General features: G+C 40.8%; 1 protein-coding gene across 1 annotated transcript in view; it reads right to left on the reverse strand.

Moving 5' to 3' along the window:
* The window catches only part of RP1 (RP1 axonemal microtubule associated), a 354,720-nt gene that overhangs the window by 76,282 nt on the left and 254,614 nt on the right, over positions 1-23,824 (reverse strand). Inside the window, exons 39-43 of the mRNA XM_059724092.1 lie at positions 12,385-12,536; positions 11,089-11,167; positions 7,706-7,837; positions 7,376-7,557; positions 5,803-5,889 (exon numbers count right to left, since the gene is read on the reverse strand). Of these exons, the coding sequence (XP_059580075.1) occupies positions 5,803-5,889; positions 7,376-7,557; positions 7,706-7,837; positions 11,089-11,167; positions 12,385-12,536 (632 nt within the window). The remainder of the gene's footprint in view (positions 1-5,802; positions 5,890-7,375; positions 7,558-7,705; positions 7,838-11,088; positions 11,168-12,384; positions 12,537-23,824) is intronic.

Raw genomic sequence — 23,824 nt, forward strand, 5'->3', positions numbered from 1 at the left:
CATGGTGAGCCACTACATTAAATACATTTGGATTTCCTCTTCAATCTCACAGCTGAGCTACATCTTTCTTTTCCATATCCAATTATTCCAGTTTCTTCACCGGATTTAAATGTCTGGCAAACATCACCAAATAGCGGCCCACACAATTCCTCCAGAATTCCTCTGTTGCCCTCTCTCTCAATCTGTCACATATGGTTAGCGTGGCCCTGCCCTCCATGAGGTGGAGCAGGACCAGTTTGGCCTGCACCTCATCTGTACATAAATTTTTGGAGGACGCCAGGATTCTTGACAAGAACATCCAGTTCCAGTCATGAATGGGGGGCTAATTAGCACATGGATCTTTTGTGAGGGATACCTGAAGTACACACAGATCCTGAGAAGCACTGAGCCATGGAGTCATCATGGCTTGGAATGCTGTTGACTCTGCTAGGGCCCAGCCCAATGAGTTATATGGTAAATCATGAGCCTTCTGGCTTTGAACTAATATCGTGTATACTTTGTACCATATACAAGTATCACTCCTTGGCTTCTTGAGCTAAGATCAAGTGTAGTCTATAGTCTTTGCACTGGTCTGGTACCCGAGCCAAAATGGATTTCAATGGCATTGTGTAGTGGAGGGTGTACCCCTGTCCAAATGACACCCTACGACAGTCTTGTAATTAGCTTCCTACTAGTCAGCTTCCAATGGGAGGATCCTGGCTACGTGCCTACTTTATGGAAATGGGGGACTTCTCCCTTTCTTGCTCCTACAGCTCTTGGCTAACAGTAAGCAAGACTCAGCGGCATCTGAACCCCATGCCTCTGGCCTTGAGCCTGCGTGTAGGATGCCTGCTGATGGATTTGGAAGTATCTGAAGTCCCAGGCTGAAAAGTCTGGAGTGGAGGATACTTGCCGGTTGCAACACCACATATGGTGTTTGAACGATTGAGTTTGCTCAATCAAAAGGATTCAGAACTGATCTGGCTACTTTGACCTGGAACAAAAAACATTTTCAAAATATAGAACCCCCCCCAAAAAAAACAAAGTTTGTACTATATATAAGTAGGTACAGCAATGCTGCTTAAAATTTGTTCATGGAGTACCGCTGCTAAAACTTTCAGAAGTTTCAAAAAGGCAAAATTTATCAATTCTGGATCAAGTAAGTCTATGGGTGCCTGTACTAATTTGTCTAAATGTAAATGTTGCCCCTTTACTTCCATGAGCTCAGGAAGAGCAGGGTCTGACAGTAAGAAGGAGGGAAGAATTTAGGATGGGGGCAGGGGACGGGTGGGGGGCTACCTGACTTCCCAGACTTATTATATTCCCTTCTGTAGCAGTGGAAAGGGGACAAATTCAAGGCAAATCTCCAATAATTAGATTCTATACTTGGAAAATTATAACAAATTTGTAAATTTTCCATATACAGAATCTAATTATTGGGGGGTCATCTTATATCATTCAGGGTCATCTTATATTTGAGTAAATATGGTAGATCTTCAGGCAAAGAGACCTTGAGAGAGGAGAACTCAAAGGTGCCTTCTACACATTACAGGTATTGCATAATTAACTGGTTAATTGTGTAGTTATCTGTAAACCAGCTGCACATGCAGAATTAGCTATTACACAGGAAAACGCTTGAACCAGCCATTAAGTTAGACCACAAACATGTGATAGCTGGTTGCCATCCAGCTTTACTTTATATGGTTAGCAGGGTCTTCCCTGGTTCGTGGAGCCCCTTCAGCTGATGGGACTCCCAGCCACAGGGGTACACCAGTGAAAAACCCCAGACTCTTGGGATCACAGCTGCTGTGATCTATAAGGCTCCATGGTTCAGGAAACCTCCAGGGCCAGAAGATAGTTGCAGGGGTTTCCCTGTACCCCCAGGGAGGAAGGATCACACTGCAGTGATCCTCCAACCCCAGGGGTTTCCCTTTGTCCCTGAGGAGGGGGACTGCCCTGTGGCAAACCTCTGGGGAGGGGGCAGGAATCATGCTAGCAGTGATCCTTCAGCCCCAGGGGTTTCTTGCAACCCCAGGGTGGAGAGATTACACCTGAGGCAATCCTCCAGCCCTGAGGGTGTGTGGGTTACATGGGGAGTCCTTCAGCTGCAGTGCAGGGGGCTCTCAGCTGTAGGAGCCTGCTTCTTGCCAGCACAGGGGGATCCCAAAATTGGGGTCCCTCTGCATCGTCAGTAAGGTGTGATGGGATCTAATGCGTGACTGTGTGAATGGCATATTAGATCCCAACATACCTTAAATGTGTAGAGTGGGCCTCTGGTATAAATTTTATTTCTGGAGTACCTAGAATACAGACCATAAACTACAATACAGATCTTTAAATCCTAAAGTTATAGACATTTAAGGGCACCAGATCTAAAACTTTTCATATAGCAAACTTTATACCCATGAATCCCTGATCCTGCAAGGAGGTGAGCCCTTCAGTTCCTTTAGTGTTACATGCTTGGTACCTTGCAGACTTTTTCCAATACCATCATTTCTAGTACCAGTCACCTATGAGAGACTTGTGTGGATTTTCTTCTAGGAAGTTTAAAGCATTTAGAACCATTGCCACTTGTAGCAGGCTACATGTTTGCAGGGGCTGTAGCCCAGTGTAGCAGGCTGCATATACCAGGCTGTAGCAGGCTGAATGCCTCAGGGGATGCATACAGCACAGCTGTGGGCACAGATCCAGTGACTGGAGGCTGGCTAGGAGGAGTGAGTTAGCTGCTGAGAATAACTGACTGGACAGCTGGACAAAGGAAGCTGAAAACTCCCAGGTCAGAGAGAGGACAGAGGGAATTAAATGAGAGAGGTCTCAGGCTGGCAGGTGAAACACAGAGCCAGGGTATGATCTTGGGGTCTGGAAAAGACCCCAGAAAAACAAGACAGAGCAAGGAAAGAGAGGGAAGACTTGGAGGCTAGAAGCTGCAGCACAGAGCTGGAGTGGCCCTCTCAGAATCTGGGGGAAAGACCACTGGGTGAGAGAGAAGGCTATGAGGCTAGAAGCAACAGAGTGAGTCAGATAACCCTCGCAAGGTCTGAGAAAAAAACCCTAGGGTTGTAAGTTAACCATGTATTGACTGTGTATGCGCTTGCTTGCTGATATCTGATTTGTGTTTTATGCTGTTGTCTGCAGGGCAAGGATGTCCTGAACAATAAAGACAGTGTTAGTTGACTACACTACCATTACATCACTATTTGTGCACTAGTCTTGAAACTGCAATAACTGAAGTTGTTCATGCAAATGGTCAAGAAAAAAAAAGCTAATGATTAGATTTTAAATGGTACATAAGTCCCATTGATATAAACAAACTTGATGAATGCCTCTTTGCACATGCAAATACCTGATTTACAGGAGATGCACACAAAAAAACATAAGCAAGTAAATGTGAGCCAACATTTATGGAAATTCTTAGCATCAGTGTAAGTAAAATTTAGCCTTCTATATTAATGTTAATTGGAAAAAGGCATTTAAGCTGGATCTCCAAATCAAAACAGTAACATCCTTTTTTAAAATATTGTATTTTTTTTAAACAAATGAAAAGATGCCATTGCTGTAGTTTATTGATCTTACAAAAGAATATAAACACTAGTTGCGGTTAGAATTATATAGTATCATCTGTTACAGAAGTGCAAGCACACAGAAAATTGTAGGAGATGAGCAGTAAAATACTTAAGTTCTGAGCCTACCATAAGGAGTCATCAGCAGAACAGAGAAAATGACAGTGGCTGAAGGTGGCTAGTAAAAGGGGGCCACGCTTTCCTTGTGGCTGCATTTATAATCTCCATGCTTATGAAATTCTTGATGTCAGCGCTTGTTTATTTTATATAAGGATAAGACCAGAAAGATGTGCCATCTTTTATCTTTTTAGTCAAATCCATGGTTCCTAAAACTATCCATCAATTATAAACATATATTCTGTTCTCCAGTGTTTCTGTTCCTCTGTAGTATCTCTATTAGATATTGTGAATCATTTATAAATGGGCTAATAAATTAAAAACAAATGGTGTAAACATATTAGTCTTTCCTGTTGTAGGTTAGAAATGCATCAGTAGAAATGATTAAATATCTCTTTAATCAGACAATTGACCTGTTGGACTCAATGAAAAATTAATGTAGCTAATTAACTGATTATTTAACCATGTATTAAACTATTAAAAAAATTAACCAGAAATAATAATGCTATCAGCAGAGGATTATCTTTCCACAGAAAATTAAACTTGTTTTCTGCAGAGAAAACTCTCTTTTAGTTTGTGAGAGTCATGTAATATTCTAGACTGACAGCCCTGAAGACTGCAATCTCATATTAACTCACATAAGAGGCAACAGTGTGATATGGCTAGTATAGACATCTCTGCACTCTCCCTCTCCCTGTACATCCCAAAGTTAACCTAGATAGAACATATTTTGAGAGGATGGATTGGTCTGGTTTTCATACTGATTCTACTCCTGCAACCTGTATTAAGACCACAAAGCAAGGTGATATTTAAAGAAAGGCAAGGGTTTTCTTGGGGTGGGGAGTGATAACTTTTATTAGACCAATTGCATGGGCGTGAGATTTTAGACAAGCTTTCAAGCAGAGTGCTCTTCCTTGGCTCAAGAAAAGAATCAGACAACAGCACCAGCTAAATAATGAATAGAACTATAGATTGTGAAAAAACTCCATATGTAAATAAAAAGATAGCTGCTGACAGATGTGAGAGGGGAACCACCCCCGCCCCCCTTGCTTTACCATAAGAGGAAGCGCATTAGTTGAAACCAGTTCCCCAGCATGTGTATAGCTCACACACTTCACCATGGCTTTTTGGCACTTTTATCTAAAGCTGGTTCAATCAGCTACTACACAGACATGCCACAAAGCCCCATTGAAGGTTGCAATCTATACAGACTTTAGGTGAGCTGGGTCAAACTAATGCAATGCCTCTTTCGGGCATGTGCTGTGCTCAGTGAGCTTAAAGCAGTTTATGTGTAACTTCTGTCCCTGGCCAGGAGGCTTAAACAAACCAGATTGACTCTGAGGAAAATATGCTATAAACAAGTGAGCTCCTTTAGCAGGAATAGTTCAGTGCCACACCCATGACTGTCTTCAAGTGCTTTCCTTCCAGCAGTTTATTGACAAATCTAAAGCGTGCATGATAACACAAAGCAAAAGCTATTTCCTTAGAACCATGACCTAGCAGCCTTTCTCTCTACATCTGTCTATCGCCACTCTTAGGAAGGGCATAACTTTTAAAACCCCTGCTGAATCATATGATAGGCAGACCTTAACCCTTGAATGACCCTTTCTTGGTCATTCAAGCTTGTCAAATGCCACCATTAAGCATAGTATTTTGGCATAATCTTATCTTCAAAGTGCATTTAAGTCATAGCAGTGAAAATTCTGTGCTATGTCACTTCTTGGAACAAAGATGGATGTAAGCATATACTACACTGCTTTCCTGAATCAGGTGGCTGTGAGAGTTAACAATATTTCCACGTGGAGAGCCACCCCTGCTAAGAATGTTCATCAACAGAAACTGTTGCTCCCCTGTTCCCAGGTGGAATTGCTCTCAAATTTCAGGATGTGCATGCCAATCACTTCTATTCATGCTATCATACATGCCTATTCAAATATCTTGACTTTGTTGAAGTCAATGACAAAACTGCTATTGATGTAACAGCACCAGGAATTCATCCACTATTTCTGACACAATCCAGTAATTATCATCATTCCATTATAAAGAGCCACTCCAATTTATGCAAGGAAATATACTTCCAGAACATATTTTTTATCTTGATATTATATAGGGTGCATCCATTTCAAATGTAGTTTATGTGAAATACCTTGTCAAGTTTAATTCCTCTTCTCAAGCATTGACTAGATAACACAAAAGCCACTTTTGTTATATCCCCAATATCATCAATAGTCAACTGTTAAAGAAGGAAAAAAATGTGAACTTGAATATTTATACATTATGCAATCATTTTGGGTGACATAGGAGACATGACTGGAAAGATGCATGACACAAACAAGATCACTGATACAGGAAATCTTAACAAAAGGCTGAGCAACTTCCAATTTTGGAAAATTAATTTGACTCACCCAACACTGTATATTTATGTTCAACAAAAAAAAATCAAGTTTGAGTTATAGCTCCTAAACTATACAGTTCAACCCAAAAAAGTAAAAAAGGGGGGTGGGAGAGGGGAGAAGCAGATAAATCAAAATCTGTTATATTTGTCATTTTTTCCTCAAAGTGCTTCTTGGCAGGATAAGTTAGCTTCTACTGCACCAACAGGCACCCAGGATCTATGAAAAAATGTAACAGTTCTGTTTACATGTATTTTGGTGTCAGTATAGGGTAGCTGTGGCTTCTGTAAATCACACTGTAGCCAGCTATGTATGGGGTTTTATACTTGTAGGGTAACTGAGGGAGATCAGTTTGCAGATAGTGAGTGATGATGTCTGTAGATTACATAAAATACCTTTTGAGGTTTAATTCCTCTTCTCAAGCACCAAGTAGATCAGACTTTCTCAACCCATGGGTTGCAAGAATATATGAAGGGGTTGCAAACAAACTTTAAAGATGGATCAATAAACTTTAGAAATGGATTTCCCTTTAAAGAAGAAAAACGTGGGAAATTATGACTTTTCCCTTGCAGGCTGGCAGAGTTCCAGCCTGCAAGGGGCTGCTTGGCACCCCCCTACCACACCCACCCATTCCCTGCACTACATACTGGGGTGGGGGGCAGCAGGTCAAGAGTGAGGGGCATTGGGTTGGGACTGGTCATTGAGGTTTACAAATGGTCCTGGTACAAGGCTGAGAACCACTGGACTAGATAACACAAAAGCCACTTTTGTGTTATCATAATGCTTAGAGAAAGCCTTTTGTACTTGGCTTTCTAATAATTGAGAAAAAGTTGATATTATTTTTATATGGAAGTTATGGAATTAACATTCATACGTTTGTGGGTTCACCTTTATTTGTGACTAGAGGTAAGCCTGCTGATTTGTTCTTTAGGTTGATTGTAACCATACCTAGGCTCTGGATAGGGTGAACAAAAGACTAACTGAGACTATGAAGTAAAACGTAGATGATCTGTGGAACTACTTTACTGGGTTTTTTTGCTTTTTATGAGATAAGTTGCCTAAACAAGTCTAATTCCAATTTTGTGAGCATGTGTGTGCATGCTAACAGCTGCTCAAAAGTAGGTATCAACAGCATGATGTATTAGTCCTTGTGTGACTTCCCAGAAAGGTGATGTTTTTCTTGGTGCCTGTGAGATGTTGAATATTAGACTGATCAATAAGAAAATCCATATGTACAATATGACAAACACTAAATACAAATGCAGTGCATATTTCCTAGCTGTACAGTTAAGATTTGTATAAGATAAAATAAAATAAGAAACCAACCAAAAATGGCTCATTTTTCAGATTCTGAACTTTCTGTAGAGAGGACTTTCTTTTTGTTCCAAATACAATAAGTTGAATATCAGGTACTTTTCCTAGTATATTTGTACAGTTCATGCACATTTGCCATCGGCCTCTGCTTCTAGTATCAAAGTCTTTTACAAGGTCAGAAGTCACAGATGTTTCTACAATTAATGGAAATACATATTCAGAATACATTTTATAGTTAACAATCAATATAAATCTTTACATTTATTTCTAATATGTGACTTCCTTATTTAAAGTGATTCAACACTGATTTATATAAACAAAGAACAATTTCATTGGTGTTACCTTTAAGGGGGATTGCTACTTCTACAAAATCTTTTTTTGAAAGTTTACTGATCCAGTCATCATGAACAAAGTTGTGTGTGGTGACAGGATAACTGCCTTCCTTTATCACAATTTTTTCCAGGAACCAGTCATCTGGTTGAAACAAAGTATTAGTAATTTATTACTTTTGAATTTAAAACAATCAGAAATTTCTCTCTTGCGCTAATCTTCTCCCCTCTCACCCCCAACTGGTTAACTGATGCTACATTGTACAGAAAAGGATCCCATCCTTGCAGTGTTTTGAAAATAAAGTCCCATTGGTTTCACTGAGAATACTGGAAGATTCATGGCCTCACTTCAGTAAAAGGTTTAAGTACACACTTAATACCTTTATTAAAATGGGGGTTGGGCCATGTTGTATAGGTGTATAGATTCTGCAAGTTAATGAGATCTTCTTATGAAGTTGTGAATGGCTTCTCGACTCAAGTGGAAATGTAGAGCAAATCACAGAAGACTTTCAGAACTTCATAATATCAGCCTATCAATAATGGATAAAACACTCATAGACCAAAAGATTTTTCCCCTTCACAGAAGGAATATTACTGACCTGAAAATGGAATATATGCACATAACACAGTACTTCTGTAACATTATTTGCTGTATAACAGTAAATTTCTCCCAAATTTTATCATCATTAGGTTAAAAAAGAGCTAGGCATCACCACATTAATTGGAAAAATAAAAAGTTGGAAAACTTAGTCCATAGTTAGTAGGGGTGTGCAAAATGGGCCCTATTCAATTTGGATTCAGATTTGGCCTGAATCAGGGACCGTGATTTGATCCACTGATTTGGATCACTGTCCCCAATATGATTCAGCCGAATCTGAATCTGACGATTCAATGCTGATGCGGCAAATCAGTGATTTGCACACAGGCACGGCTTTAAAAGTTTTTTCTACATACCTTGAGGTAGCAGCACAGCTCATGATTGCTGGAGTGCTGGGGTGGATGGAGGGTTCCACAGCAGCATGGAGGGCTGTCCAGCATGCTCAGCAGTGAAGTCAGAAGTGGACTGGAAGTACTTCCAGTCCACTTCCAGGTCTGCCGGGGAGCACACTGGGGGTCCATCCATGCCCTCCTGGCCTGATGATCCTATGGGGGGACTCTGGGTGCCAGGCCCAGGCCCAGGAGGTACCAGTTGCTGAGCTGAGAGGTTGTGGGGGCCCCCCAGCATGCTCCCCAGTGGACCCCGAAGTGCTTCTGGTTCACTTCTGGGTCTGCTGCCAAGTGCGCTGGGGAGCCCCCCATGCTTCTATAAGACGCTGCATCTGCCCTAGCACCACAGCGTTCAGAGCCCCTGCTACCTAGAGATATGTAGAAAAAACATTTAAAGATGTATCTACGTCCAAATCACCGAGTCTGTCCGAATCTCTCCGAATCGATTCAAAGCATTCTGAATCGATTCAGAGAGACTAAAGGGTCCTCTAATTCAGAGATTTGGCCACTGAATCAGGCTGAATCTCCACCAAATTGAATTAGGGACCGAAGCTTTGCACAGCTCTAATAGTTAGTGGCACTGAAATTTATGCTATAGTCTCAATGCCTTCAAGTTACATTTGTTCCTAACACACCTATGAGTTTTTCAGTTGAAATCTTAGCTCCAGTGAAGTCAACACTATTGATGTCAATGAAGTCAGGACTTCACCATTTCACTACATGGAATAGGAAACTAATGGACCCTGAGTGGATTTTCCCATGATATAACTGACTTGAATCACCTGGGTTTTCCAAATATTCTAACCCTTAGTAATGAGAACAGTTAGAGGAACTGATTTCATCAATGATCTGGAAGATGGCATAGAGTGCACCCTCAGCAATTTTGCAGATGACACCAAGCTAAGGGGAGTAGTAGATTCACTGGTGGGTAGGGCTATAATTCAGACTGACCTAGACAAATTGATGAATTAGGCCAAAACAAATCTCATGAGGTTCAATACGGACAAGTGTGAAGTCTTGCACCTAGGACAGAACAATCACATACGCAAGTACAGGCTGGGGGCTGACTGGCTGGGTAGCAGCTCTGCAGAAAATGACGTGGGGTTTACAGTGGACAATAAGCTGAATATGAGCCAGAAGTGTGCCCTTGTTGGGGAGAAGGCTAATGGCATACTGGGCTGCATTGGTAGGTGTGTTGCTAGTAGGTCAAGGAAGTGATTATTCCCCTCTATTCAGCACAGGTGAGGCCACATCTGGAGTACTGTGTTCAGTCCTGGGACCTCCCCCCCCGCCCCGCTACAGAAAGGATGTGGACAAATTGGAAAGAGTCCAGTAGAGGGCAACAAAAATGGTGAAGGGGTAACAAAAATACAACAGAGAGAGGCAGGAATGTGTTGCATACCAGATGCTCAAAGGCAAGGGTTTGTGTGCCTGCTCTTAACCTGCAGAACATAAAAACTTAACTAAAGTAGCTTAGCTTATAACAAAATGAAGCAAACTACCATAGTTTAGCATTTATTTACTGGGTGCATCTACATGTGCATATTAAGGTGAAGCAATATAGTCCAGGACATAACATGCCAAAGTTAATTGCCCCTGAGCGCACAATTTGAATGTGCACCAGGGACCACAACAAGCTGAGTCGGAACAGAGCAGCCCTAGCTGCCAGCCCAGAGCTGCTCCAACCCAGCTCATGCTCTGGAGGGGCAGGCTGGGGCAAGAGGCTGCTTCAGTGCAGGGGTTAGCCAGCAGGCAGCCCCCAAACTAAAGTTCCCTTGTGCCCAGTCAGCCCTATCTATATGTGCGCTGCTTCACAGGAAAACACTCCGCCACAGGATAGTACTTGTATTTACAAGTACTGATTTTAATAGTTTACTGCGACCTAATAGGGCCACATGTGTAGACACAGGGACTTTACTGTGGAGCTAATTAGGCAGCTCCACAATAAATGTCTTTTGTAGACACACCTACTGTAGACTAAGTGAAGGCACACAGTTCCCCCAAAGCAGCTAACCCACAGTGAGTTTCCACTTCCTAATAGCTTAGAATTTGTTTGTCCATACTGTTACCTGATTGATTTTTGCTTTTTGTTTCTTTGAAGGAAGAGGTGGGAATATTTGATCCCAACTGGTTAAGGATTGATGATTTTACTCTTAATAAAAATGCCCATAATTTAAAAAGTCTGATTGTAAAAAACAGTGTTCTCATAGGAAGGGTGGGAAGATGGCCAAATGAACATGTATAAACAAGCTAAGTCATACACTTCACTGGAAAGCAAAACTTGTTGACAAGACATGCAGGATAAAGAACAATGTGCTCTTAAAAACAAGCTAACATGTATGATAGGTGTTATATACTGTTGAATACTCAATAGACATAATTTTAACATGAAAAATAAATGTATTATACCTTTTTTGAGACACTTAAATCCAACAAGAACTTGGTTCAGTTTGCCAAGGTGTACTGCTTTCATTTTGAAAACATCCTCCTGTGGAATGAAAATAATTTAAATGGTAATTTTGTTCTGGTAAGCTTGTATCTGGTTGTAATGATTTAGTAATTTAGCTTTGCATATGTGGGTATTGCTTTGTATATCAGTGTAATTAAGTTTATGCTATCCATACCATTTCATTTATTTCAAACTTACTATGGAACAGTATGTGCTATAATTGATATTTCCAATGTCAGCAACTAGAAATAAGTATGTCATTTAAAATTCTGAAATAGTATTATAGGAAATGCTCATTTTTTTAGAAAATTTAGTGCTCAAATGAAATTTCCAATTAATTGTTCATTTTTGTTGGCTTTGAGAGAGAAATAAATTGACCAGATCAATTATGATTGTAATAGAAACTGGCATTATCCAGAGTCCCAAAGGAATTTAGCATATAACTATTACTGATTTCAGCACAATTGATTCCAACAGAAGTTATGTACCAGAATATCTTCATCAATCTGGCACCTATGAAACAGTAATATAGGATCTACATACCTATATTTTTTCTATAGAAACTCTATCTATAATGTATAAAAGCTCCCCAAGTATATAGATCTGAATCATGAAGTTCCTAGGGTGCATCTATACTGCTTGCAAAGCACTAAAAAATGCTGCCAAGAATCATGGCCCTGACTATCTGCCGCTTCTCTCTGCATACCAAACCCAGAAATGAGACTGTGAAGCTGTCCCAGGGGTGTCCCTTGTTGCTGCTCTGAACTTATTTCAGCACTCTGGAATACTTGAGAGCTGTGACAGAGGGCACTCTGAGAGCATCTTCACTGCCTCTGGATTTGGCACAGGCAGATAGGAAGTATAGTAGCAAGTATACCCTACGACTGTATAACCACTTTCACAGCTGCACCACTCTGGTAGCTCACAATCATCCTATGGTTGGTCCCTGTAAGTGCCCCATTTTATACTTACATGCACTTCCACTAGGGAAACACTAGATAAATGCCTGCCTCAAGGTGTCTGTATTATAAATTCCTACACTTCATTAGCTTCCTAATATGCTGTACTAATAATTCATAAGAGAGGTCATGTTGCATCCCTGAGACTGTTGCTATTTAAAAGTAGGTAAAATGTTTTCTATATGGTATTTTTAGGTTTGTAAAGTAATTTTAATATCCTTACATGAAAGAGGGTATGTAAATATGTACATTTAAAGACATTTGCAACTTCACTTATATTTTCCTCAGTTCTTTTACCTGCCCTCTAGCAAAAGTGATTGGACCACTTCTTGAACTAAGCCATCTCTTCCCAGAGTCACCTCTTTCTCCTTGAATACAAACATAAGCTTCTCCACTGACATCTTCTTTCTTCAGGTCTCCAGTATGCACATAAATGGAGTACTCCACAACTGAAAGGCACAAAGAAAGAAAAAGGTAATATCATGAAAGAAATCCTCAGTTTGTCTTCTTGCCCCATAATTAGACTACTAGATTCTATTGCATTGCTTTGTGTGAGAACCACTTGATACATTTTTAAACAAGGAAAAGTCCATTACTCTGTAACAGTAGAGAGAGAGAGCCATGTTAGCCTGACGTCAGACAAAAGACTAGGCCATGTGGCACTCTAGAAACTAACTAGTGTGTGCAGAAAGATATAGACTTGCATCAGGAACAGCATACCTGATCAGATGCTATGAATAGACTTTCAGAGAGCAGGGGTACTAAACAGAACAGAATAAAGCAATTTAAGTACAAAGAGTAGGGAAAGGGGAAAGTCCAGGTAATGGAACGAGAATACAGCATCTCTTTGCAATCATACTTAACATAATCTAGTCTGTGAATGGTTTCTTGTTCTGAAATTTTGTGTTCAAGTCAGTTTTTATAGTTTTCTTCTTTAAGAAGAGATACTCTGAGGTCAATGGATACTGATTTGACATCAATTCCAGAAAGACACAAAAGTCTGCGGCAGAACATTTCAATCTCAGTGGTTATTCTATCACTGACCTCAGAGTAGCTGCTATGGAAAAATATGGTCTGAGTGTTCCAGCCAGGATGATCTAAAGAGGCAAGGGTTGTTTTGGCGATATCTTTTATCAGACCAGTGGTATAGTGGGGAGAGATGTTAAACAAACTTTCAGGCACAAAGTGCCCTTTCTTTTGTGCCCTAAAATTTGTCTAACATCTCTATCAGCTATTCTGTTGGTCCAATAAAAGATATCACCAAAACATCCTTGCTTCCAGTACTATATAATGGCACCTTTAAAGTCGGTAGTAAAAGAAGTTGCACAATCCCACACGTAACTGCATAAATCAACCGTTTGTTGAGTTATGAATTACCATGTATTTGTATTATTGCTTGACTCCAGGGGCTGCTACTAAGATGAAGGTCCCATTGGGCTGGATCCTGTACAAACACACACAGAGTAAGACAAGATCATTTCCCCAGGCAGCTTACAATTGAAATAGGCAAGGTAGGAATGCATATTTGGAGGGAGGTGTGGAGGAAGTTATTTATTACTGCTTGGAATCCCTTGAAATGTACTATCCATATGGACATTCTCATTTGAGGGCATGTTCGGTTCTTCTGACCAGAGACGTTTTTTCTTTATCAGCACTTGTAAAGTGAGGTTCAGTACCTCCCCTGGTGCTTTCCTCCCTAACATCATAGAATAAAGGGCAATGGGCATTTCTCACTCCTGAAATGGAATAACAAGGACACTACCATGGGTTTCATCCATGGATGCACTAGGGATAGGAGAACCTGAACTGAATCTTGCTTCATCTTGTAGATCATCCCCAGAATCCAAATCATGGGAGTGTACAAAAAAGTTTCATGAGCATGGTACACAAACATGTTTGAAAGAGCCAGCCCCCTCTGGATCTCAGTAAACTGACATTTTCCATTAATGTAATTTGTGGACAGATCTATTTTCTGATACTTGCATTCCATAAATAGTTGAAGAAGAGCTGAATTCTTGATCTTCTACTCATGATGAGCAGAAAGGACACTGAGAGGCTTGGAAAGTGTATATGATGGCAGATGCACAAGAGAGAAAAAATGAAGTGACTTCTTATTGACAGGGAAGGATCTGGTGCCTCCACATTTGTTTGCGTGAAACATGGATGTGGTACTGTCCACCATCAGCTGAACATGATAGTCTTCAATACAGTGAAGGGGAGTCTTGCATGCCCAGCCAAACTGCTTCTAATTCCAGAATGTTTACCTGAAAGTTTGTCACAGCCCTAGCACTTGAAGTTAGTCAATATGCACTCCCCAGCTGAGGTGCAGCTGTGGAAACACCTGTGGTAGGCGTACAATGCTAGGATGAAACCTTCACATGATAGACAACTATAGAAGCCCAGAGAATCTGAGAAATGCATCACAAAATAAAAAAAATGGTCAGTTTTCATTAGAAGACTCCTGGCTCATGGGAATAAAAGAAAAAAGAAAACAAACAGGATGAAGGTAAATCACTAAGAATCCAAGACAACAGTAACTCCTGGTGCTCTCAAAAAAGGCATTAGGGAAAAGCAGGGGAAGACACCAAGCCCCATTTGCCCAAGGATTTAGCAAGATCATTTTCTTCAAGACCTGAGCTAAGATGAATATAACAAGAAAAAAACTAAAATAAAGTAGAAAAGGGAGGGATTGGGGGGGGGGGGGGGGGGGACAATACACTAGGGCTGCAGCAACAAATCAATTAAAAACACTACATCCCAGCCATGAGCTTCAGAGGAGATGATGAGAGGGAAGCGTGCACCACCCTTTATCTCCTCAGCCCTGGGGTAGCAGACCATAATCTATAGGCTTTGCTAAAGCAAAAGGATCTCTGGTTAATTGCTCACAGGCTGAGCATAACCACAAGTGAGAATGCATATGGATATGTGGAGGGATGTGGGCAGTGGAGTCCCCCAGGGCTCGGTCCTTGGGCCCGCACTGTTCAACATCTTCATCAGCAACTTCGGACAAGGGGGTAAAAAGCACCTTGTTCAAATTTGCAGATGACACTAAGAAGTGGGGAGAAGTGGGCACGCTGGTGGAGAGGGACAGGCTGCAACTAGATCTAGACAGGTTACACGGGTGGGTGGATGAGAACAGGATGGGATTCAATACTGACAAGAGCAAGGTACTGCACCTGGGGAGGAAGAACCAGCAGCACACCTACAGGCTGGGGAACTCCCTTCCCGTCAGCACAGAGGCAGAGAAGGATCTTGGAGTCATTATCGATTCCTAAGTGAACATGGGCTGCCAATGTGGGGACGCGGTCAGGAAAGTTAACCTCACCTTGTCATGCATCCACAGATGCATCATGAGCAGGTCCAAGGAGGTGATCCTCCCCTTCTATGCGACACTGGTCAAGCCACAGTTGGAGTACTGCATCCAGTTCTGAGCGCCGCACTTCAGGAGGGATGTGGACAGCATCAAGAGGGTCCAGAGGAGGGCCACTCGCGTGATCAGGAAGCAGCAAGGCAGGCCCTACGAGCGAAGGCTACGGGACTGAACCTGTTCAGCCTCCACAAGAGAAGGCTGACAGGGGATCTGGTGGCCATCTACAAACTGGCCAAGGGGGACCAGCAGGCTATGGGAGAGACCCTGTTCCTCCAAGCACTACCGGGAATATGAGGAATAATGGATGGCCATTGACTGAGAGTAGATTCAGTAGATATCAGGAGGCACTACTTCACAGTCAGGGTGGCTAGGATCTGGAACCAACTTCCAAGGGAAGTGGTGCTCGCTCCTACCCTGGGGGTCTTCAAAAGGAGACCAGATAATCACCTAGCTGGGGTCGTTTGACCCCAGCATCCTTTCCTGCCCATGGCAGGGGGTCGGACTTGATGATCTGCTCAGGTCCCTTCCCACCCTACCAACTATGAAACTATGAATTACTCAAAAAACTAGCACTATCCCAATTATACACATGGGGAATCACGTCAGAGAGAGATTAAGGCCTTTTCTAACTTAGATTTTTGCATTACTGTACTTGAGCCAATATAAATACCAGTGTCAGTATGGTTACACTCTAATGTACACACACTGCCTGTTTATACAAAGCATTTTAAAGCAGCACAGCTTCATCAAGTAAATGATCAGAGTAAACCTCACCAGTGGAATTCAGACTATTCATGTTGCCCCTTCTTGTATTTTTGTCTTGTTTATCATTTTAATCTTGCATTGCAGATAGGACATGTCCTCATGAAATGACTTAGATGAAAGCTATGATCTAATTGTCTTCAGCAGCTTTCAGCTCACATAAATACAGTGAAGCATCCATTATCCAAAGAAGTTGGAACCAAAACTTGTTCATAATATAGTTCAGCTAATGAAACATGTATTAAAAAAAACATACTCTAAGCGGGTTACACTCTAAAGCGGGTTTGGTAACAGATTAGCTGTTTTGCAGTTTGCTGATTTCAATATTCTTCACTCAATCATTGTAACAGTTCTCTTCCTTCTAATTATCATTGCTGTCACTGGTTCCACATGCCACTCAGATATCCAAACAGAAAACATGCTGCCAAACTGAATGGTTTGGATAGATGGTGTTTGCATAATTGATACTTTACAGAATCTCCTGGTAAATAACCACATCAGAAATATAGGAAATATGTCTTTAGTTCTGATAGGAACTATACGAGATCTTCATAAAGTCCTTGTGCACTTTTAAACTTTAATAACTTAGGTTGTAGATATGATAGAAACAATCTGTAAACAGCATTTAAAAGAAAATGTATTAATGTTTTAGGACAACTAGAGTACATAATGCTGGACTTCAACATAACCACCATCTATCATGATACAGCGCTCAAGCCAATCTTCCAACTCCTTGAAACGATTCCCAGTTGCTCTTGAGTTATTGCACTAATTCTATTGGTGATCCCAGCCCTACATTCCACCAAAGAACATGGTTTTGACAAGTAAACTACACTTTTAACATGTCCCCATAAAAAGAAGTCCAACTGTGACAGGTCAGGTGAATGAGGTGGCCAAGCAATTGGTCCACCTCTCCCTAGCCACTTCTCTGGGGAAACGACATTCAGAGCGTAGTGGCACGTAGCCACTAGAATAAGAATAAGAAGTAATTCATTATTACTTACAAAGCCTAGCATTGTGTATTCTAATTGTCCTAAAACTTTAATAAATTTGCTTTTAAATGCTGTTTACAGATTGTTTCTATCATACCTACAACCTAAGTCATTAAAGTTTAAAAGCGCACAAGGATTTTATGAAGACCCTGTATCTTCAAGCAGAATTGCATATATGGATATATGTGGTTCCTAAGAACTTCCCAGAGGCAACTCAGGATGTAATAATTCAGATCCTTTAGCTTCCAGAGCACAAGCCTCAACACTCAAACTTCTGCCAGTTTACAGCAACACAGGATTTATGATACACAGATTAGCTATTCTATTCAGAAAGTGGAAATAATATATCCATTATTGTACTTAAAAAATAATAATCAAGAAGCCACTGTATGTTGCAGTGTTGCACAATGTTATGGGTTTATCAACCAATATAATCACACCTTGAATGTGTTAAAGGTGATGAACTGACTGATAAGTTCATACTTAGTCATTAGTTGTTATTTAAAAACTGATTTTCTGAGGGGCTAAAGACCCATCAAAATCCATGGATCTGCAAAAATCTATTAATCTCAGATTGCCTCAAAGTTTTAGCTCCCATACCTGCCAGATTAATCAGTGTTGTGCTGTAGAAATCCTAGAGACTACAGAATTTAGGACCTGAGTGAAAAAGAATCCACAGGAACTGTTACAGTGTCTTGTAACTGATAATGTCTTTGTTACGGTTTGTTTCTTGGTGTAAATGCATTGAAAAAGAAACATTTATGAAAAACTTCATCAAAATTTAGCCATACTGCACATCCACTTGACAGACTATCCTATACTCAATTGATGGTTATTTAAGAATGACTGTTAAAAACACACTGAGAAAAATTAAGCTACCACAAGCTAAAGCTGTCATTTATTTTCATGCGTAGGTGATGATAAAAGAGGGAAAATAGTGTTCTGCAAGATATTTATTTTTAAACTTTTCCTATCACTCCTTTCACAAGCTGGAGCTATTCATATTGAGTGGTATAATCAAGAGGACTGAATTAAAATATTGTGACATTTTATAAAGCTTTTTCTTTAATACTTCTAAAATATAAAAGATGATATCACTGTAGTAAGGGATTTTTAAGTCCAATTTTGCATACCCAACTGAAAAATTAATATCTAAAAGAGTTTAACAAATAATAAGGGCTGTATATATCCACAAGGATAATAAAGATGTTACATGTTATAACACATTTCTGTATTTAAAAAATCTTTTTTTTTTCATCTTTTGACTGTGTGATGATAACAGCTGAAGAAGCCTGGCTGTCTGAAAGGAACTTTTATTTTAACATGGCATAATTTACTCAAGGACTTCCCCCATCACTTCATTTATTTCAAGCAGTTTGGGCCTTGATCCAGTAAAGCACTTGGGAGTCAATGGCATTATTCACGGGCTTGAAGTTCAGAAAAAGGCTTAAGTGATTTTCTAGATTTGAGTCTTAATGTGTGCCATCAATTTAAAGGTGACTGACCTATAGCTCAATGTAAATCAGCACAAGTCCACTGAGGTCAATAGAGTGGCATTGATTTGCACCAGCTGAAAAATCAGGTTCATAATTTAAAGAAAAATAATGTAAAGAAAATGCCCTTCCCAGGTGGTATTTTGGCAACAAGTTGCTCTGCTACTGGAAAAAAATATGCCTTGGCAGGCAGGTTTCCATGGTTCAAAGGTACAGTACCATTATGATACACCTAAGATCTCATCCTGCTTACCTTGTCACCTTGTACACCCCCTGAAGACAGTAAGGCTACTTGTGTAAGACAAGAAGGGTTTAGCCCACAGGTGTTGAGACTGCTGCCTATAGGCCAGATCCAGTCACCAGAGCCATGTCATCCAGTCCACAGGGCTCTCCATAGGTTCAAAGACTTGGCTGCAGGGAAGTGACAGGAACAGCAAGACCCTGCACACTAGATTGGGAGGGCAGGGCTGCGCAGGGCCTGATTTGGAAGGGTAAGGATACTATGGGGCACTAGGACTTGATCCCAGAACACAGGCCAGTCCCATCATGTGGGGCTGCCACAAGGCATGAACTAGGTGTACAGGGGCTGGCTGAGGCTGTGCAGGGCCCAGTCTGGCCCATGGACTGGGCCTGCACTGTTCATCTGGCCCATGGGACAAAAAGGTTGGGCACCATAGGTTTAGTCCATAGACTCCATTTTAGCTAACAAAACATAGTCATGTATCTAAATGATATTCATTATCTTAACCACTTATATCCAGAATCAGTAATGTACCTGTGCACTGCTTAACTTTAGTCACAGGAGTAGCTCTATTGAATTCAAAACACTTGCAGTCAAAGCACCTATTCATGTATTTAAAATACATGCATCTAAACTGTTTTTTTGAATCAGGGTATGTCTACACATGCAATTCATGCTATTTGGCTTTACTGTGCAGTAAATTTCATACCTGTGCAGGTGCTTATGCTGGTAGTAAATTTAATAGATTTCATAGATTTTTAGGGTCAGAACGGACCTCAGTAGAACATCAAGCCTGACCCCCATACTCTGAGCAGGAAAGACCATTGGGGTCAGATGACCCCAGCCAGGTGCTTGTCCGGTCTCCTCTTAAAGACCCCCAAGGTAGAGGAAAGCACCACTTCCCTTGGAAGCCCATTCCAGATTCTGGTAACCCTTACCATGAAGAAGTTCTTCCTGATGTCCAATCTAAATCTGTTCTCTGTCAGTTGTGGCCATTGTTTCTAGTTTCCCCAAGGGGCACCATGGTAAACAGAGTATCTCCTATTCCTTGCTGCCAACTCTTCCTCCCCTCTCTCCCCCCCCACCCCTGATTAATTTGTAGATGGCCACAAGATCAACTATCAGCCTTCTCTTGTAGAGGCTGAAGAGATCCAGGTCCTTCAATCTCTCCTCGTAGGGCCTTACCTGCAGGCCCCTAAACACCCGAATAGCCCTCCTCTGGACCCTCTCAAGGTTATCCACATCCTTCTTGAAATGCAGCACCTAAAACTGGATGCAGTACTCCAGCTGTGGCCTTACAAATGTCACACACAGGGGAAGTATTACCTCCTTAGACTTGTTTGTGATGCACCTGCTAATGCATGATAGATTGCGGTTAGTTTTACCTATCACTTCGTCACATAGTAGACTCGAAGATGAACATGAGTCATCAATGACTCGAAGATCCTTTTCAGCCGCTGTGCTACTTAGAGGGTCATCTCACAATCTGTATGTATGTTGGTGATTCTATCTCCCGAGGTGCAGCACTTTGCACTTATCTTTGTTAAACTGCATCCTGTTCTGTTCTGACCACTTTTCCATCCTGTCCAAATCTGCCTGAATCTGTTCCATGCCCACCTGTGTGTTTCCTTTGCCCCATAATTTGGTGTTGTCCACAAATTTGGACAGAGAGTTCTCCACACCCTCATCCAAGTCACTGATGAAGATATTGAACAGCTCTTGCCCAAGGACTGAACCTTGGGGGCCCCACTGCCCACATCTTTCCTGGTTGATACTGAGTCATCTACCACCACTCTCTGGGTGTGTCCCATAAGCCAATTTGCCACCCACCTGACTGTGTAACCATCTATGTCACAGCCACTTAGTTTATTTATAAGAATGGGATGAGACACCATATCGGAGGCCTTTTTAAAATCCAAATAAATGACATCTACCTCGACTCCTGCATCTAAGCATTTTGTGACCAGGTCGTAAAAAGAAACAAGGTTAGTTAGGCCAGATCTACCTGCTATGAATCAATGTTGGTTGCCCTTCAGCATTATTTTTCCTGCTGGACACCCACAAATGTGCTCCTTAATATTTTTTCCAAAGGTTTTCCCAAGGATAGAGGTAAGACTAACCAGCCTGTAGTTTTCCCCATAGACTTTCATGGGAGGTTAATTAGGTCCTATGAGGCAACTAAGACTTCACCATGACTGCCCAACTGGTGGACCACAGGCTGCATGCAGACCACAAGGAGCCAGCATATGCAACCTGCAAGCAGGTAAGATGTGACCCATGGGCCCCAGAACCTGCCCCTCCCAAGGCCATGCAGCAGAAAAAGGGCCCAGGGATCTGCATGCCAGCTGTAAAGCCAGAGCAGGAGGGGATAGGGGTCCACATGCTGCCAGTAGGGTGGCATTTGTCACTAGTCAGCCATGCAATGGGGGGGGGGGGGAATCCTGTTGGGAGTGCCCCTGGAGCATGCTGGCCACACATCGATGATACCTGCAGCCTGTAGCCATGCTAAAGCTGGACAGCTGTGATTTAGACTGTATATAGCAAAGTCTATGGGGCTGGGATTATTTCCCTTTGTGTTTTGTTTATTACACCCACTGACACCATATGGTATATAATACAGCTACATAAAAACGTATCACTGAGATTAACAAAACAGGTAGAATGGTGGCATGACAAATAGTATTTTTGATTATATATAAACTGAAAAAATTATTTCTTTTAGGATTTGGGGGCTTGTTTTTCATGAAGATGAATGTTGTTCTTATCTTCCCAACAGTTATTAAAACCTCTCATTCAGTTCATACTTAGGCAGATTTTTCTCATATGTTGGCAAACTGAGTAAGCTTTAAAATTCAAAAAAGCTGATATTTAATTTGTGCAAAGGATCACTGTTCAGCTATTAGAAGCCATTTAACAAGCAAATACAGTATTGGCTATCAGTGATTGATTACTTTAGTAATTTATGTCCATACTACAAAGTTATTTCTCCAAGAGTAAGCAGATCATAGAGCCAGAGGTAAACTGATTTAGAATCTCTGACATATATTTTCAAATGTGATCACAAATTTCTACTGCATTCATCAAGAAACATGGAGGTCAGAAGCAGACCAGCAAAATGTTAACTGTAACTGAAAACTCTGAAAAGTAGCTCATGTTTTGTGTGTCTAATGAATTAATCTCAGCATGTGTATGCAAGTGTAGATAGACAGCTTGAGCAGAATAGGCCCAGAATTTTTAGCACACAAAATCAATGTTTAGTTAGATTTGAAGATGGATATGGAATTACATCAAAGATGTATTTGGTCTTTATATCTTTTATATTCTATATAGCACCTGAATCCTTTTTTAAATTTAGCATATGCAGTTTTGGCAATTGTTTCAGCCATCTTAATGTGATATCATCACCAGTGATGACCTGAATCATTGCTAATGGGCTATTCTTGTACTTTGTAACTATACAGTTGACCATTTTGAGCTAACCAAAAGGCCTACACAGAGTGCGTACAACTCATATACTTTTCAAAACTTATAACTTGCAAATAGTTAAACCTATTTCTCCTACTTCCTCAGCCCCCAAGAAAAAAAATAAGACGATTCCTTTCTTATAAAGAAAGGCCAATTATTTACTAAAGTAACACTAAATAATGTCCTGGTTACAAATTTATTTTTTGTATAACTTTACTGAAGCCAACTATGTCAGGTTTTCATTTGACCTCAGCTGTTTATACCTTGTGTGTGATTTGGATATGGTTAGTAGGAGGCACCATGCTAAGAAGGAAGAAAAATTTCTAAAATTGGAAGCAGGGGTAAGAATTGGCTTTTGGGAAAAGCCAATCCAATTTTGCTTTGCCTTCTTGGCCTATGCTCTGCACACCAAATGTTACCTGTTTTGTACTGCTGACCCTACCCTCAGATCAAGAAGAAAAAAAGAACAGGCAAGCTGAATTGAAAGCTGAGACCATAGAGGGTAGACAGACCTGAAGCCAACATGCCCTGCTGTGATTGGTGAGGTGACAGTAGATGTGAACAGAAAGTGTACATCTCCTTGTTCTTTTGGGGAGATAGGTTAGGAAACAAAGAGAGCTAAAGAAGGATGTTTATAATTTTTTCCACTGCCCAGATCAGAATAAAAACCAAAGTTTAGAATAGATATGATGATACTGATATGGTCAACATTATAACTAGGCAATCAGAATCACTTGTCAAAGTAGTTATATATTTTCGGGTTTTTTGACTTTGTTATCAAAAGATATTTGAATACGTCTCTTGATATTCCTGGGGAGAGCAGTGATTTCGTTTTTTCAAAAGTGTTTTACTCTATTTGAGCTTGTGCTACCAAGGGATTTATTAAAGGCATCTCCATGTCTTGCTGTCTCTTTCAGGGCACTAATGAGCACAATCAAATGTAACTGCAGAGCATCTTTGTCATCAGTAAGCAATCTGTAATTCAAAGGAAAGCTGGCAATTAAAAAATGTTAGGCAGAACTAGTATTGTGGACAAGAAGCAGAAAACGTGGAACAGAAATGACAGTTTCCAGCTCATAAAAATGACATGTGAAGCACATACACACATATAATACAAATAACATCACCCCTGGTTCTAGAACACATGAGGTCATAGGAACTGTTAAAGTTAGAAATCAGAAGAAGTGCTTGCAGGACTTAGGACTTTATATCTGCTTTGGATCTGGGTTTATGAAGTCTTTGAAAGGTGTAGCTTTATGTGAATTTCCTAACAAGGACACATTCATATCAGTGACTACTTTTTAGGAAACTATTTAAAAACCAGTCTTCTGTGGAAAAAAAAAATAGCAAAGAAAAGATCTATTTTTTTAAAATGTATTCTCAGCAAACAGAGAAGAATGGTTCTATTCTACAT

Source organism: Alligator mississippiensis, chromosome 3, assembly GCF_030867095.1.
Source record: "Alligator mississippiensis isolate rAllMis1 chromosome 3, rAllMis1, whole genome shotgun sequence".
Taxonomy (NCBI): Eukaryota; Metazoa; Chordata; order Crocodylia; family Alligatoridae; genus Alligator; species Alligator mississippiensis.